Source organism: Prosopis cineraria, unplaced genomic scaffold (assembly GCF_029017545.1).
Source record: "Prosopis cineraria cultivar Desert tree isolate PC_DT_omini unplaced genomic scaffold, ASM2901754v1 PC1672, whole genome shotgun sequence".
NCBI lineage: Eukaryota > Viridiplantae > Streptophyta > Magnoliopsida > Fabales > Fabaceae > Prosopis > Prosopis cineraria.
In genome coordinates this window covers 782-16,438 of record NW_026556997.1, presented here as the reverse complement: position 1 = coordinate 16,438, position 15,657 = coordinate 782, and the positions used below count along the sequence as shown (strand labels likewise).

The following is a 15,657-nucleotide window of genomic DNA, read 5'->3' as shown; positions in this document are numbered from 1 at the left end:
ACGTTTCTGTTTTGTTCTCCCGTTAATTCCAATTGAGTCCCACGGAACTATTATTGATAACTTCAAAATCTTCTTTCATGTTATTAACTTGGTGTTTGGATTGGATTGGATTTGAATCCTCCGTGTTCACAAAAGTATATCAACATTATTCTAAGAGATTATTATGGAAATACATAATTATTTTCCTTCACTTGGCAACTTTGATCATTATACTAGAAGCAACCCACAGATTTGACTTAATTAATTGTAAATATTACAGCCATGCACCTTCTTTTCTATCTAAACAAATTTGAATTTTTTCTGCTGGTTTTTTTTGTTTTTCCAAGGCATTTCCATAGTTAGCAACAGTAAAACTAATCCCTTAAAGCCAACCCGGTGCAAAGAGAAGAAGCAGAGACTCGAGTAAATTTTAAAAATAAAAATATTAATAACAAGAGTTAGTTATAGAGATTTGTATCTAGTTGTAAGGTGAATTAGTAGCAAAAATAAACACATATCCTACTCTGATTGAAAAAAAAAAAAAAGTTAAAGTGATTAAGTTCTCCATAAGTTAATTAAATGTTGAAATAATAAAATAAAGTAAAATGAGTGCACCAAATCGGGAATTGGAAATGGCATTAATATCTTATGGAATGACATGAAATATCAGGTTAAATTTAGATCCTCTCCACACTTTTTCGAATACTTGTCTCTATGCTTAATCACCTCCGCACTTTCTTAATTATTTATTTGGCATGGAAATAAATATATTCTCCATGTTATGATTTGACTTTCAAAAACATTAAAATGATAATAATAAATAGTATATATTTTAATGTCATAATTAACCATCTTACACTATGAAACCAAATAAATAATTAAGTGTACAGAGGTGATAGAAGGATGGAGACAAGTATCGAGAGAGGGTACAACGAGAGCATCTAAATCCGAGCTATTAGTATCAGGACAATGGGACCTCCTGGCTCTCCTATGTTGACTGATCACTCTGATTTGTATTCCCGAGAACGGGCAAGCTGAAAAGTTTGCGAAACATGCAATAAATTAAAAAAATGGTCACCCACGGACATGTAAATGGAGGGGGATATGTATGTTGGACCCTATCTTCACAAATCTTGACTTTTGATGTTGCGTGCCGACGCATCTGACTACAAGAAACAAAGAGGCTCGCGTCATCACAGATGTGATTGGTTTCAATGCTCATGTTCATATTAAAATTTAAAATATCATTGTATTTTATATTTATTAAAATAAAAATTATAAGATAATTTTTTTAAATTTAATATGATTTAAATTTAATTTTGGAAGACTCAATTTAATATTAAAAATTTTATAATTAAATTTTATAGATTATTTAAATATATTTTATATAATTGAGATTAACATGTTGCGATCAGCACTGAAATCAATTTCTTCCAACCTCACTTCTCTATAAGTGCCGACCTTCTCTTCTCCTCCCCCTCATGCACATCAAGCTCAGTGCTCTTCTCTTACTATCATCACTCTGAGCAAATCATGGAGAGCAAGTCACTTGTTGCCGTCTTTTCCATTCTCATCCTTCTCTTCACTGCTCGTAAGTAGTCCATCATGTATCATTTAGTTAGTTCTTCTTCATTTATATATTATAGATACGAATGGATATAATGATGTGATGCGTACACCGTATGTGCAGAAGAAATGGTGGTGAAGACGGAGGGGAAGACATGCGAGAAGCCGAGCAAGTTCTTCTCGGGAGGATGCATTGGGACGACCGCAACAAACAGTGCGACTATCTCTGCAGGAGAGGCGAAGGACTGCTCAGTGGCGCCTGCAAGGGCCTCAAGTGTGTCTGCACCAAATCCTGCTGATCATAACCTCTTCATCATATGGCATGTATGTGTATCATCATACTTAAATAATTCACACACACACACACACACACACACACACACACACAGAGGTCCGTACATAGTTAACGACGTGTTTGATGAAATAAGCTCTCATTTCGGCTATCTCTGATCTTCTGTGGGGACAGTTGAAATAGGTTGCAGATGCATGAGAATGCTAGCTAGCTTACCCGCTGGCCTTTATATGCTCTCTAGCTCTCACTGTGTAATACAGTTTATATTTTGAAGCCGCCCTTTCTTAATTATGACTTGCTCATTCCATCTCCATATATAAGATGATTTTGATTGAATCTCATATATCAATAAACATTTGTCAATTAGATGACATAAAGCTGCGACAATTTTTTAATTTTACCTTTAATTAATATTATAGTAGTTGGTTGAAAACACGATTAATATCTCATCCAATTTTCAAGGTGAGGACTGAAACAGTCTAGCTAATTACTCAATATTAGTATCAATATATCATTATAAATATATAACGAGATATATTTATAAACAGAACACTGACTAGTTAAACTTAATTACTCAAATTTTATATATAATATAGTCATACATATATTAGCCATATCGATACCAGTTTCTTATAATAAGACCACGTTACGACTTACAACATTTTCCATACATCGACGCGAGGGCTTTAAGGATGAATTTCAAATTTCAATAATAGTATGACTTATTATAGATTTTATCGTGGCACTTTTTCAATGCAGGATGGTACATATATGTAATATTACTCTAAAAAAATGGGGCCGTTGATGAGGACTGATTTAGTGTGCCGAAGTAGATGTCTTAAGCAAAACATTTGGCCTTAAATTTTAATCAAAAGCGACTATATGATCTCATGGATAATTCTAAAAGAAAAAAGGTATCGTTAATTGTAAAGATTATTTATACATGTACACGATTATTGATTGTAAAGATTGATTAAATGAGTAAAAATATAACTCATACCCCAGCAAATTAAAAGCAGGTAGCTAGGGGTTCAAATTCCATAATGCTAAGGGGCTTTGTTGATAGATAATATATAAATATCTTTGCAAATTAAACATGCTTGTCTTGGTGGGGGTTTTTTTTTAAGTAAAACTTATCTTAATTAAACTCATAAATGGCCAAAAAAATAGTATGATTATTAAAAGGATACAGAAGTTGTTATTACATGCAATCGAACTGAGACAGCTGATATTGAAAATGGTTGATGCAAATTAGAAATGTTTAATCATTAAAACTTGAATGATAGATACAATTCAAACCTTTACATTGCAAGTTTCTTTCAGTCAAGCGCCAATTTTAAAATCAAAAGACTTTTGATAACACTAACAAGAAAAAAAAATAAAGAAATAGAACTCTAACAATACTTGAATATTTTTGCAGAGGTTTTTTTTGTCATAACGGGAACAATTTATGTCTTATTATGAAATTCTCATTTATAAGTCTTTTATTTAGGCCAACATTTATCACATTCTGTTCAATACATCGAACACGTGTCTAATTTAATTTATTTAAAAGGCGCAAATCTAAAATGGGTTAAAGAGGTGCTTCCGAATAGTTTGAAATTAATTTAAACTAACTGGAAGTTCTTCAAGCTAGTCAGCTTAGGGATAGTCCGGGAAAAAATTAAAATAAAATAATTAAAAAGCCAATTTAAGAATTATAAAGAACTTTCTAAAACAAAGTAATGATCAAATGAGTTATCTCAAAAGCAATAATGATTACATGACAAAAACTCTGACCCATAACCTCTTCCCCAACAACTAAACTAAACCCTTCTCAATCATTCTCCTACCTTTGATCATAGAGCCAGTATAGACAAAAATTATTAAATATTAGGAAAGAAAGAAAAAAGAAAGAATGATAGCAGCAAATCTTAAGCACAAAAGAATGTACAAACATATACTGCTTCCTTTGATGTCTTCTCAGGAATTAAATCCTCTAAAGTCTAAACCATCCATTTTACTTACACCAGCCTATGTATTCCATAGAAAACTTTTATCCACTACCTCTTGAAAGTGAATCTTGACGAGTCAGAGCATAGTTTCCACTTGCAGGTGATTGATTCTCACTATCAACAATTTTTGCCTTTGAACAAAGGAACAAGAAAGAAGATGCGTATATTGTGATGTGCCACATGCTGTAAACAATGTACAAGACCAAAACATCAAAAGACCGGTAGAAGGGGGAAAAAAACAAGACATGGATTCAGTTCCTCTCAGATTCCTAGGAAATTGACAGCGGCAATTTGAAAATAATACATGAAGGCCTTAAGTCTCATACACAATATGTCTATCTCTCTTTGAAATCGACACGGTCAATTTCTAAAGAATTGAGAGAATTCAAATGAGATAAGTGCACACTGGGAAACAAGTTACCTATGCCAAAACCAATATGTTTGACTAGTTTCAAGCTTCCAGCTTATGCCAGCCATGGACAATGCCACAAAACCAGCCAATAAGAAACCCCATCGGAACCGTCTCAGAAGCGTCTTCATGAGATTATAGAGCCGTTGCTTTATAATTTCCAAGCTGCAGTAGAAATTCATACATTCCTAATGTTAGCAGTGACTAGACACTAAGTAACCTGTCTAGAAGATGCTCCTGAGTTACATCAGCACACAAGGTAACTCTGAAAAGACCTGAAAAGTTGTTTTCCTAAATGGCATTTGAAGCAGTCATGAAGAGATCATTATTTCAAATACCACTTTCCTTTTTCTCTCCTAGGAATATTAACTGTTACAACAGTGAGAGTGTGATGGTTAATCTGTAGTGAATCCCAGGTTTAATGGTGTAAAGATGCAATCAGCCGCATAATGCAATTTCAATCTATACCAACACCATATTATCAGATCAGGGTAAATATTTCTATTATCTGTGCCACCCTTTGTGGCTTTGTGTAACCTAATTTATAGTTACAAAAGTCAATCAATTTCATGTACAAGTCAAAGTTGACGTAATAAGAAGAAAAATAAAGACAAAGTTGACTGCAGAATGAAGGGGAATAATAAAGAAGAAACAATCAAAACATCAGAACAATACAAGAATGACTCTTCCGTCAACTTTGGTCTATGCATGCCATTATTAATTAAGTAGAGGAAACTAGTGTCCAGAAAAGGAAAAAATAATAAGGAGAGATAGCTCACCTGTTAATGGAATTTAATGAAAACCCAATTGAGAAGGAAAGTGACCTATACTTTGATGAGATTTCTATCAACCAACCAATAAGAAGACCAACGCCCCCAATGACTATTACAAGAACTATGTTAGAAGACCTGTGCAATTCAGCCAAAAAAAAAAAAAAATTACCTACCAGTACTCTTAACATCTTATACTGTAAATAACTACACGAATATCTGTAATAAATAGTCTAGTATACCTGGTTGCTTTTGTTGCAGCCATGAGAGCTGTAAGGATAGCAACTGCCGCATGAATTGCCCTCTTAAACACTTCATCAATGGTAGCAAGGTAAACAAAAGTGCTAACCACAGCCATGAAAGATAGCCAGAAGTCCATGAACTGAAAGATTGTTATGTAATATGTAAAACCATACTAATCCTTCAAAACAAAGTTATAAAGAGAGTGTACGTTCCCATATGCAAAAGCAATTATTGCACTGTCTTAATGTCTTAATTTTCCAGATATCAATATTCTATAAAGCAAGTCACTTTTTGGACCCCACAAGAAGTTATGTGTATGTGCTAACAACGATTGATAACAATAGTTATCACATCTGTTAAGAACACAACTCCCTTAAGGCAGTCGACCATCTTCTTAATTGCATTTCTATAAGATTTCCAGCTCAAAAATATTTATTTCCACATATTAAACAAACAACGGAAGCAGAGCTCTAACCTGCAAGACATTGTAGTTCAATGCACACCACGTGCCTACATCACAAGCGTGGTATAGTGCACTCGAAATTCCACTGGATGTGAATAAAATCCACTCTGCAAATGCCTGCATGAAGGGAATTATTGGTTCAATTGCGACGTATAAGTTATACAGGGATCATTTTTCAATCAGAGATTCAAGACTAATAATCATTAAGAGTTAAAATAAAATTACTTCTTTTATTATTTCAATTCAAATATTTTATGACACAAGATTCTAAGGTTGCCAATCTCCACCTCAGTTTGTTATTTTAAATAGCTAGATTCTAGAATCAGGAACTAGAATCAGGAACTCTTCTCAACATATTAGTTTATATGTTAGTTTTAATAGTTCCAACTTTCAAGATGACGCCGTAAGTTAATTCCTGTATGTGACCGAATACTTCAAGATGCAACCTAACCTAAAGTAGGAAGGTTAGAGACTGTTATAACCAAAAGATTCCACAATATTTCTGACGTCACCCTAGAAAAGTCATAACCCCGTCAAACAAGTGGAAGGCAACAAAAACCTTTTGCCGAAGTGCCCAGTATGCAGGAAATATGGCTGCAGCATTAGAGGCAATGAGGAAAATTGATTCCCGTACATGTCCTACACAAATTTTCAATTAGTTGATTAGGAAAGGAAATTATAAAATATAGTACCATCAAAAGAATGCTTTGCAGCGAATCTGATACACAAATTTGATAAATAGTGTATGCATTTGTCAACCTGAAGAACAAAGCATATTTGGTTTTCAATTTTTTATAATTATATATATATATATTTTTTTTTGCCAAATTGTATAATTAGAAATTAATTCAATGGTCTATGTTTCTTATTGTAGACCCCTCTGTCTGAGATCACACCATTCAAAAACCGGTGGGCGAACTGATTAATTAAACAACCACAGAGACCACAGAAACAATTCGATTACTTTTTCCCAGAACACTCCTCACACAAAATTAGAAGCAAGTACAGATGTCCAGGCATATGCAGAAAAAGATGGTTATACCGCTTATATGAATTTGAAAACTAGATATTTTAGCCAGCCAGATGGATGCTTCCTCTTTGAAGGATATTAGTCTAAGTTGAATATATATCCAGGAAACCAGATAAATACAGCATGGCAGTGAAGAGAATGAACAACTTAGATAGTTACAAAAATAATCAGAGTAAAGATATCTGAAAGAACAAGACAAAATAATATATGTCTAAAGTTAACATTCACCTCGATGTGATACAAGTTCAATGCTACAGTCAAAGCCTCCATGGTTTCGGTCACAAGAGCAGAAGCTGAGGCCAAAAGGCAAACATTTAAACTAATGAAATTCTTTAAAATTTGGAGGAACAGATACAAGACAGGCCATCTGAAAACTGCACGTCATTCTTTTCCCTCATAATACCTCAATCACTATTCAATAGTTTGGTATTTAAAATTCTTGCCTGGAAAATAGAAATAAAGTATTGAACCATAATATAATTGATAATTAAGACTAGGAGAAGTGTTTAAAATAAACCTGTATGATGTTAGCCCACTTGCATCAAAAGAAAATTTGCAGTCCCCATGAGAGGAGCATCGCTTCGGGCATCTTTCAAGTGAAAGAGACATGACGGTCTGTCCCTTTGAAGAAACAGTACTGGTATTAAGATGTCTTAGACCAAAGCCCCACATTCCTTCTCTAGCATAAATAATATAAAAATCAATCTTGTCATCACTTGACTCATATAACACAAAAAACATAGATGGATCGCTCCTCCTTGTCTTGTTAGCATAATAATAATCCCAATTGTCAAGAGATGGCAATCCACCAAATCTGGCATATACTTCATAACTAATCTTCGAATCAGAGGATAGTCGAATGTGAATATTTCCTCCAGCAGCTCCATGAGGAATGTCCAAAAGAAAGTAAGTCCAGGTGTTATCAGGTTGTCCTACGTATGATGAATTGCTTAATAGTGGCTCGAGAGGAAAAATAGCAGAATATGAGGGCACTCGTTCACCAATTGGCAAATAATATGATTCAAAGGGGGTAGAACCTCTCCTTAGAACTGTCTGCAAACAACCATTCTCACCTTGTCAATAAAATACTCATGTGATTAAATTTCTTCAAGCATCAAGACAGAAGTTATTCTACCACAATGCGTTCTTAATATTAAATCTATGTCAATAAACCAGGAAAACATAGCTTAATAACCTTTAGCTTCTAATATATTGTAACCTCTAGGATGGTGTAAGTGGAAAATCCCTGTGAATAATTAAATTTCTATATAATATTCAAATGTTGAGAGCATGTCCATCCATCTTTAATTTCAATTTTGGGATAAATAATTCAAATATCAGGTTATCCTTCCAAAATTTTACATCTATATTTTCAAAACCAATAATCAAGATACAAGTATTGCAAATTATATTTTCATTCTACCCTTAAAATTTATAGCCTCAAGTAAAAATAAATGTGCAGAAGAAATATCCACTATACAATTCTTTTTCAAATAGGATACACTGACATATTAATATAGTGTGTTATCATAATAAAGAAAGCATCTGAGGTGACAGTGAAAATGAAAAATAGAGGCAGAGTTTCATTTTGCAAGCAATCCCACCTGAAGCATGAAGCTTTCCAAGGTACAATTTGGTCCAGCTTTTCCAGATGCGCATTCAAGCACTTGTGATTCCATGGAATAGCAAACCCTTACATCACCATTCTGTGACTCTCCGCTATTTTTTGTAAGATTAACTGGAATTATACTAATGTACCAACGACCAATAAGGGGTGAATGAATAACCAAAGGAGCTTTATTTAAATTATAGGAATAGTCATGCAACGTTACTGAAGGTATGGCACCATGCCGAGCAAAACACATTAGATTAACATCATTTGCACCGGAAGTGATATTTGCTGCCACAATGGTCATCTCTTCCACCACATTCATTATATCCAACGAATATAATTTTGGTACCCCTTCCCAAACACAAACAGTTCCAAAATTATTTCTGCATGTCACAATATTTTCCACCGTTGACTTGTTCACTATTGAAGTATTAGAGACTGAGCATGAAAGTGGATAGACAGTACTGTTGCAGAATTTGCCCCTCATCATTGAATTTGTGCATGCTTCAACACTTATATTGGCACTGAATGAGTATGCTGGGCCTCGGATAATCTGCACAGACATTGAAGCAGCTCTTATAATCAGCTTCTGGCTGACGCATCAAGACCCATTTTTGAAAGGGACAGTGTGAGGTTGATGCAAAAAGTTCAGGAAAACTTTTTATCCATTGATTGCAGATAAAATTGCTTGCTTAAAACTAAGTCATGGATTGAATTGGGTAGTTGTTATTGCAGAAGACTTTAATCATAACAATACTGATAAAAAAAATTATAATTTAGGAATTATTATAAAAAAATGAGAAAATATTTGATCCCAACTATATAATTTAATGTATAATTGAAGAAAGAAATACCACAATGAATTTTACCATTGACCCCAACATCCAAAAATAAGAACAAAAACAATAATTCAACTTGAAGTGAAAAGGCAGCAACTGCACCAACATCGACAGTCAACAACACAGGACTTAAAAGGTTATTAAACTGTTTGAAACAAGTCACCAGCAAACAAAAGTAATGTTCAGTGGTTTAGATAATAAACCATACCATCTTTGACTGCGTGCTTCTAGCTCCAATGCCATTGAAAAGACCAATGTACCAAATGCCTGGAGATATCTGAACTATGATATGTTAAATTCTCAGTCTATTTAAAAAGTACAATAAACAAATCACCTTTGAACAAAACACAGATTCCCACCCCAGAACCCCCCCCCAAAAAAAAAAATAGTACCGTAAGCATTTTACTACTAACTATTGAAGCATATAAAGTCATATCATTACTGGCATCCAAGTAAGAGACATACTAAGCTTAAAAATATAATATCAGAATAAGAAAACGAAACTATAGCTGCAACTAAAAGGACCTCTAACAATACCTGCTCATTTGTCAATTTCACAGTGATATTTCTCTGCATGGGAAAGCACTGCTCCACATCAAGACCGTTCATTCCTATAAAAAAAGGAAAAAGACATGAAATAGAACAAAACATTCTTGGGTTGAGCATTCTTCCCTTGCATGATTGCCAAAACATCACAGTGAAGCTCACAAAATAATAGAAATTGAGGCTCAACATCCTTTAAGCAAGGTCTCAAATCCAAGTCTTGTGTATAGAAAAAACCATGTTAGGGGAGGATTTTCCCCTAATTGGGACTTGACCCGGCTAAAATCCAAAGTTGGTAATACTGTAAACTAGATTAGTTTGCTACAAGATTAAGCAAATTAGAAATTTTAATTAAATGCACACTAACAACCAACCAAAGGAAAATTATCTCAATAATATGTCGATACTAATTGAACAAATGAAGGAATATCTTTGGGGGCACAAGTAGTTCATTGTGCTAGCAACTTAGAGAGCGCATGCCATACACTAAATCTAACAAAATGGAAGAAAACAAAATGATAGATATATCACTAACAAGCACTTCAAATAAACTACAAGCTGAAAGGTTAACTGGCTTAGGTTGTTCGTACCTGAAATGGCCAGATCTTTCAGAGAAGTGTTTAGCGCATCAGGGAGTGGAGGGCTTCCATCTCTAAAGCATATTATTGGCAGTATGCTTTTTGAAACCCTTTCAACTGTTGAGGCATCCTGAGCAAACGAGGGAGGCAAATATGTCATACAGTAACATGAAACAGGATAGAAAAAAGAGAACGATTTTATTAAACGAATCAAGAGAAATTAAAATCACATATAATCAAAACAATATTACTCAAACACACATCCATACACATGATAGTATTCTAAGGTGATTCAATCCATCAGGTACTGCAAATATACTTACAAGGTCAACATCTGAGTTCAGGGATATAGACACAGCAGAAAAACCATGGCGGCAAATCAACTGGGACAAGGTGTGAGACAAGAAAAACAAGTAAGATCTTACATAGCCCCATAAATATGTAATTAAAAGTCCTTAAACTTTTTCTTCTAGTAGAAACCTTACATCTTGTAACCAGCCTTGTGAATGTGAATTGCCGAAGCAGAGAAAAAAGTTCAGAATCTTAAGTGATATCACCTCCTATATATCTTTCCAATTTAAAATCTTTAGTAAATGATGTCAAGCTTATTATCATCTAATTCTTGCTTGTGCAGGGTTCCATGGATAATAGCCAGATATAAATGTAACAAATTAGGTATCCAACTATTTAAATTTGATAACAAAGGCAAAAGGTAAATATTAATAAATATCTGGTAGGTATAGAAAGAGGCATGACATGGGGCAGGTAAGTAACTCACATCAGATGAAACTGCAAATAATGGGAATTCTTAATCGAGTTATATCTCAAAGGGTAGCAGCTAACAAATAAGAGAAAACGAACAAATCTAAAGTCAAATAAGATCACGCCACATGTTCATTGCAATATGGTTTCTTCCAGTGCACTGATTGTCTCACTGTAACTGACAAAATATTGACAACAAAACGATTTATACTTTTCTTTCTGAAATTTTTATGGGAGCAAAAAACTAGAGTTTCACACTTGGAGAATTAAAGTATGGAACTAACCCCACTCATCCACGTTAATTTGAAGTTAGATTAAACCAAAATATAGAAACAAAATACTGAGATGAGCGAGACCATCAAATTGTTGCCGCAATGAATAATTATTTTCCACAACTCTTTAACACCAAGAACTGGAAGATTGGAATCACATAATCAGATTGTGCCGATTGAAGACAAAATGACATCAAAAGAGAACATTGAGTTAGTGGCGGTAAAAACCGAGTAGAACAAGAAAAAGGCAATCCTTATGTAAATCAAAATTCAATTACCATCCATTAGAATCCAATGGAATTATGCTTCATGAACAATAAAAAACAAAGCATATCAGCCATGCAAACGAAAGGGTCACTATCAATTCGCATACCCACCTCTGATATATCGCAAATCAAAGGGCCTGAGCGTGGTATGAGGGTAGCTGAAGCTGGAAACAGTAAAGGTGTTGCCAGTTATCAGTTCATCAGCACAGAGAATGCCCAATGGAGAAGAAAATAGCGCCAAAAGAATGAGAATCAAATTGCAAAGATGGCATTGAGCCGAATGACAGCCATGTGTTTCTTATTTTTGTTTTTAGAGCAGCTCTCAGCTTCTCAGAGCATTGAGGTGCAGAGAGCGGAACGCGGAAGAGGGTATTAGTGGTTTAATTAGTAATTAACGAAAATCCGGCGTCAGTGAAGTTAAAAACCGAAAATTTTTGGTAAAATCACACAGAAGTCCCATAAAACAATTGTAATAACTAAGAAGTCCCACAAAATACAAAAATAATTATAAAATCCCATGGTCCTTAATTATAAATAAATTTTGATGTATATTTAGTGAAATGCCCTTATTTAAAAAAGTATCTACGCTGTCCCCATTCAATCATCTTCCTCTTCATCCTTCTTATTCTCCAAAATTTGACTCCAATCTTGCTATGTCAGTCTCTCTACCAAAGTGGCCATTGGTATTTGGTAGAGAAGATTTGCTCAACATTCTTGGAATTGCACATGACAATGACTTGCTTTCCAGCAAAGAAGGGAATAGGGAATAGTGCAGATGCAACTTTGGTTAGTGCCAGCAGGTTTGCAAAGATTGTCAAATAATAACGATTCATCATTTATCAATCTCCTTAGGCATGCTGAAGAATGGGCACGCGAGAGGGTTTTTTTTTTTCATTTTTTAAAATAAGGATATAGTTGTAAGTACACTAAAATTTACTGGTTAGGTCAAGGGATTTTAGAATACTTTTTATATTTTATGAGACTTTTTTTGTGCTTACAGTCCTTTTATGGGGGCTGTGTATTATTTCCCAGATATTTCAGGTAGTTTGGTGTCCATCTCATGTTATGATATTTTGAAGAAAAAAAATAAATTATCTGTTTTTAATTTCACTGAAATACGCTTTTGTTCTGGTCTCTTTGTCATTATTGAATTGACTTATCCCCGTAAAGTATTTGAGGCTTAGTTGGAGCGATGTTGGGACTCCACCCTACGCGCGCCTAGGAGCGCGGGGACAGTCCATTTCATTTTTTTCCATTCAATCCAAATACATATCTAAAGATTGTTTTCTTTGATATTAGCGTAAATAAAATTACTATTCATCAAACCCTATTTATAAATTACTCTTAATATATTTTATTAATATTAAAAAATTTTAAAATTTATTAATTTTATAATTTTTATCTTAAAATTTAATAAGTTTACAATTTTAACTCTATTAAATATATATATTTTAATAATATTTTTTTCTTTAATATTTAATGAAAGATAAAAAAATAATGTGATTTACAAAAAAATTTAAAAAAATTTCTATTTTATAAATAGATACGGCTAAATAAAATTAATAGCAGCCCTAACCTGTAAGATAATTCTCTAGGTTAATGTATAATGGTATACTCAAATAATCTTAAATAAAGTTATGATTTTTTTTTACCCAAAAATTTACATTGGACGTGCAAACGTGTACGAACTTGACATCCTAACAAGCAGATAATAAAAAAGTATAAAATAGGGAGAATTTCATTAAAATTTCTTGGATATAATATAATGTCAATCAGCTCTCAAAAATTTTGAAATTTCTCTATGAGCCCAAACACTAAAATGAAAAAATTATCTCAATCAAAATGCCTTTCAATTATAATAACATTACTCAATAATAAGTCAACTCACGGTTTTTACAAATGGTATTAGCAAAATAACAAATCAACTTACAAGTTTTACAAGTAATATTAATAAAATAAACATAACTTCTTATTATTCTCATAATATTACTTACAAAAATTATAACTTGACTTGTTATTTTATTAATATTACTTATAAAAATCATAACTTAACTTATTATTATAGAAATGTTACTTGTAAAAATTATAACTTATATTGTTATTTTACTAATATTATTTTAAAAACTATAACTTGACTTGTTATTATAATTATGGTACTTGTAAAATTATAATTTGACTTATTATGCTAATAATGTCTTGTAAAAATCATAACTTAACTTGTTATTTTAATAATGTTTATTATAATTGAAGGGCGTCTAGGTTATTCAAGCAAGAGAATTTATTTCATTTCAATGTTACGGGATTATAGTAAAATTTTAAATTTTTTGAGGCCCAATTGAAATTATGTCATATCTAATGAACTTTAATGAAATTTTTCCCTGTAAAATATTAACTTACTTGAATCAAATAATCTATAATATGTTTAGATTAATGAAAATTTAAATTTAAACTAAATTCTTCATTCAGATGAACAAATATTTGTGAATTCAAATACAAATTTCATTTTAAATTATAATTTATTTGTAATTTTAAATTCTTTTTACACCCGGCCATTTAAAATTCTAACAATTTAAATATTTTTTCTCTTTGTGTTTTTATTGTTGATGTTTTTATAACTCTAGTATTTTTTTCTCATCTTTTTTTGATTAAAAAAACTCATCATTTTTAAATTTTTATTTTTATTTTGAATTTCATTTCATTTCTCTCTTTGTTTAAATAAAGAATTTTAAATACATAAATTTTTAACGTCAGATTTGAAATATAAGATTTCAAATTAAAATTTAAATACATCAATCTAAACATTACCTTAAATAAATTACAAACTTTTAGCCAAGAAATTTATGTTGGAATAATATATTAAAAATTAACAATATGCCATTTCCAAATATGAAAATAATCGAAAAATGTCGTTGGTATTGTTTTTGTGGTGGAAAAAAATTCGCTAATAACTCAGCATTCACTCAGTTTATAAAATTCTTTAAAACTATGAGAATTATCCTTCTAATCTGTTATGGAAAAGATGTGGCAATGGTCGATTCTTGAAAAAAATAAAACACTTTATGTGGCGACTTAACCATAAAAGATTCCCTTCCAACTCACTCAGAGCCAAGAAGGAATCAATGAGAATGATTTATGCCTTTTTGAGTGTAATAATGAGGAAACACTTTTACATGTTTTTTGTGATTGTGAGATTGCTAAATCAGTGTGGTCTACTTTAACTAATCTTGTATCTATACCTTCTTTTTTCACATGTGATCTACAAGTTTGGTTGAACAAGAATGCTACAAATGCTTTCGATGGTACAATAATGAATAATTGGAAATGGTCTACAATATTTAGCACCACTTGTTGGGCACTATGAAAAAATAAATGCAAAGGAGCAATTGAAGGGAAAATGATTAGTGCAGATGAACTATTCCACAATGTCAAGTATTAACTCATGGAATATGTGAACAATGGGAGGCTTTAAGCACATAATTTTTTAGAATTGCAAGGATTTTGAAGACAAATGGAATCCTCCAACAGACAACTATCTTAAATTAAATGTGGATGGCTCAATCAATCAATAAGGACATACCAAAGGAGGAGGTATACTTCAAAATACAACTACTAATTAGATCTTTAGATTTCAAAAATGATTTGGATACTATCCTCATACTGCCACTGAATTTTGGCTTTGAAAAAGGAATTACAATTGTGTAAACAACTCAACACAACCTAGGTTCAATGTCGTATGGATTCTTTAAAAGGTATCTGACTCTAAGAAGGAGGAGAGGTAATCACCCATTGTGAGCTATTATTCAGGAGATGAGAGGCTTGGTCTTTAGTGGTTGCAATGTGGAAATTATGCATTCACATAGAGAGATGATTGGGTTAGTAAGCTCAAAATAGAGAGAATGATATTAGCATTTGGCATGAACCTCTAATGAAATGTAATGACCTGTATTAGTCAGACAAGATGATGTAATTTTCTTTCAAGCTTAGCCCTATATTTATTTACTCCTGAAGAAAAAAAAAATAAATACGTTTCAGTGAAAAT

The 15,657-nt window shown here is 32.5% G+C and overlaps 1 protein-coding gene and 1 long non-coding RNA gene across 2 annotated transcripts; one reads left to right on the top strand and one right to left on the bottom strand.

Moving 5' to 3' along the window:
* Positions 1-1,398: 1,398 nt before the first annotated feature.
* On the top strand, positions 1,399-2,128 carry LOC129300601 (uncharacterized). Its single transcript, XR_008590798.1, has 2 exons — positions 1,399-1,570; positions 1,670-2,128. It is a non-coding gene; the product is annotated as an uncharacterized LOC129300601 (long non-coding RNA).
* Positions 2,129-3,511: 1,383 nt separating this feature from the next.
* On the bottom strand, positions 3,512-11,915 carry LOC129300602 (uncharacterized; the record flags this gene model as incomplete). Its single annotated transcript, XM_054939173.1, is given in 15 exon segments — positions 3,512-4,014; positions 4,253-4,405; positions 5,020-5,148; positions 5,253-5,392; positions 5,729-5,833; positions 6,276-6,355; positions 6,975-7,039; positions 7,264-7,799; positions 8,351-8,911; positions 9,406-9,474; positions 9,735-9,808; positions 10,331-10,448; positions 10,642-10,683; positions 10,685-10,701; positions 11,730-11,915. Coding segments are annotated over 15 exon segments (2,417 nt in total), but the record flags the coding sequence as incomplete, so codon positions are not given.
* Positions 11,916-15,657: the final 3,742 nt, after the last annotated feature.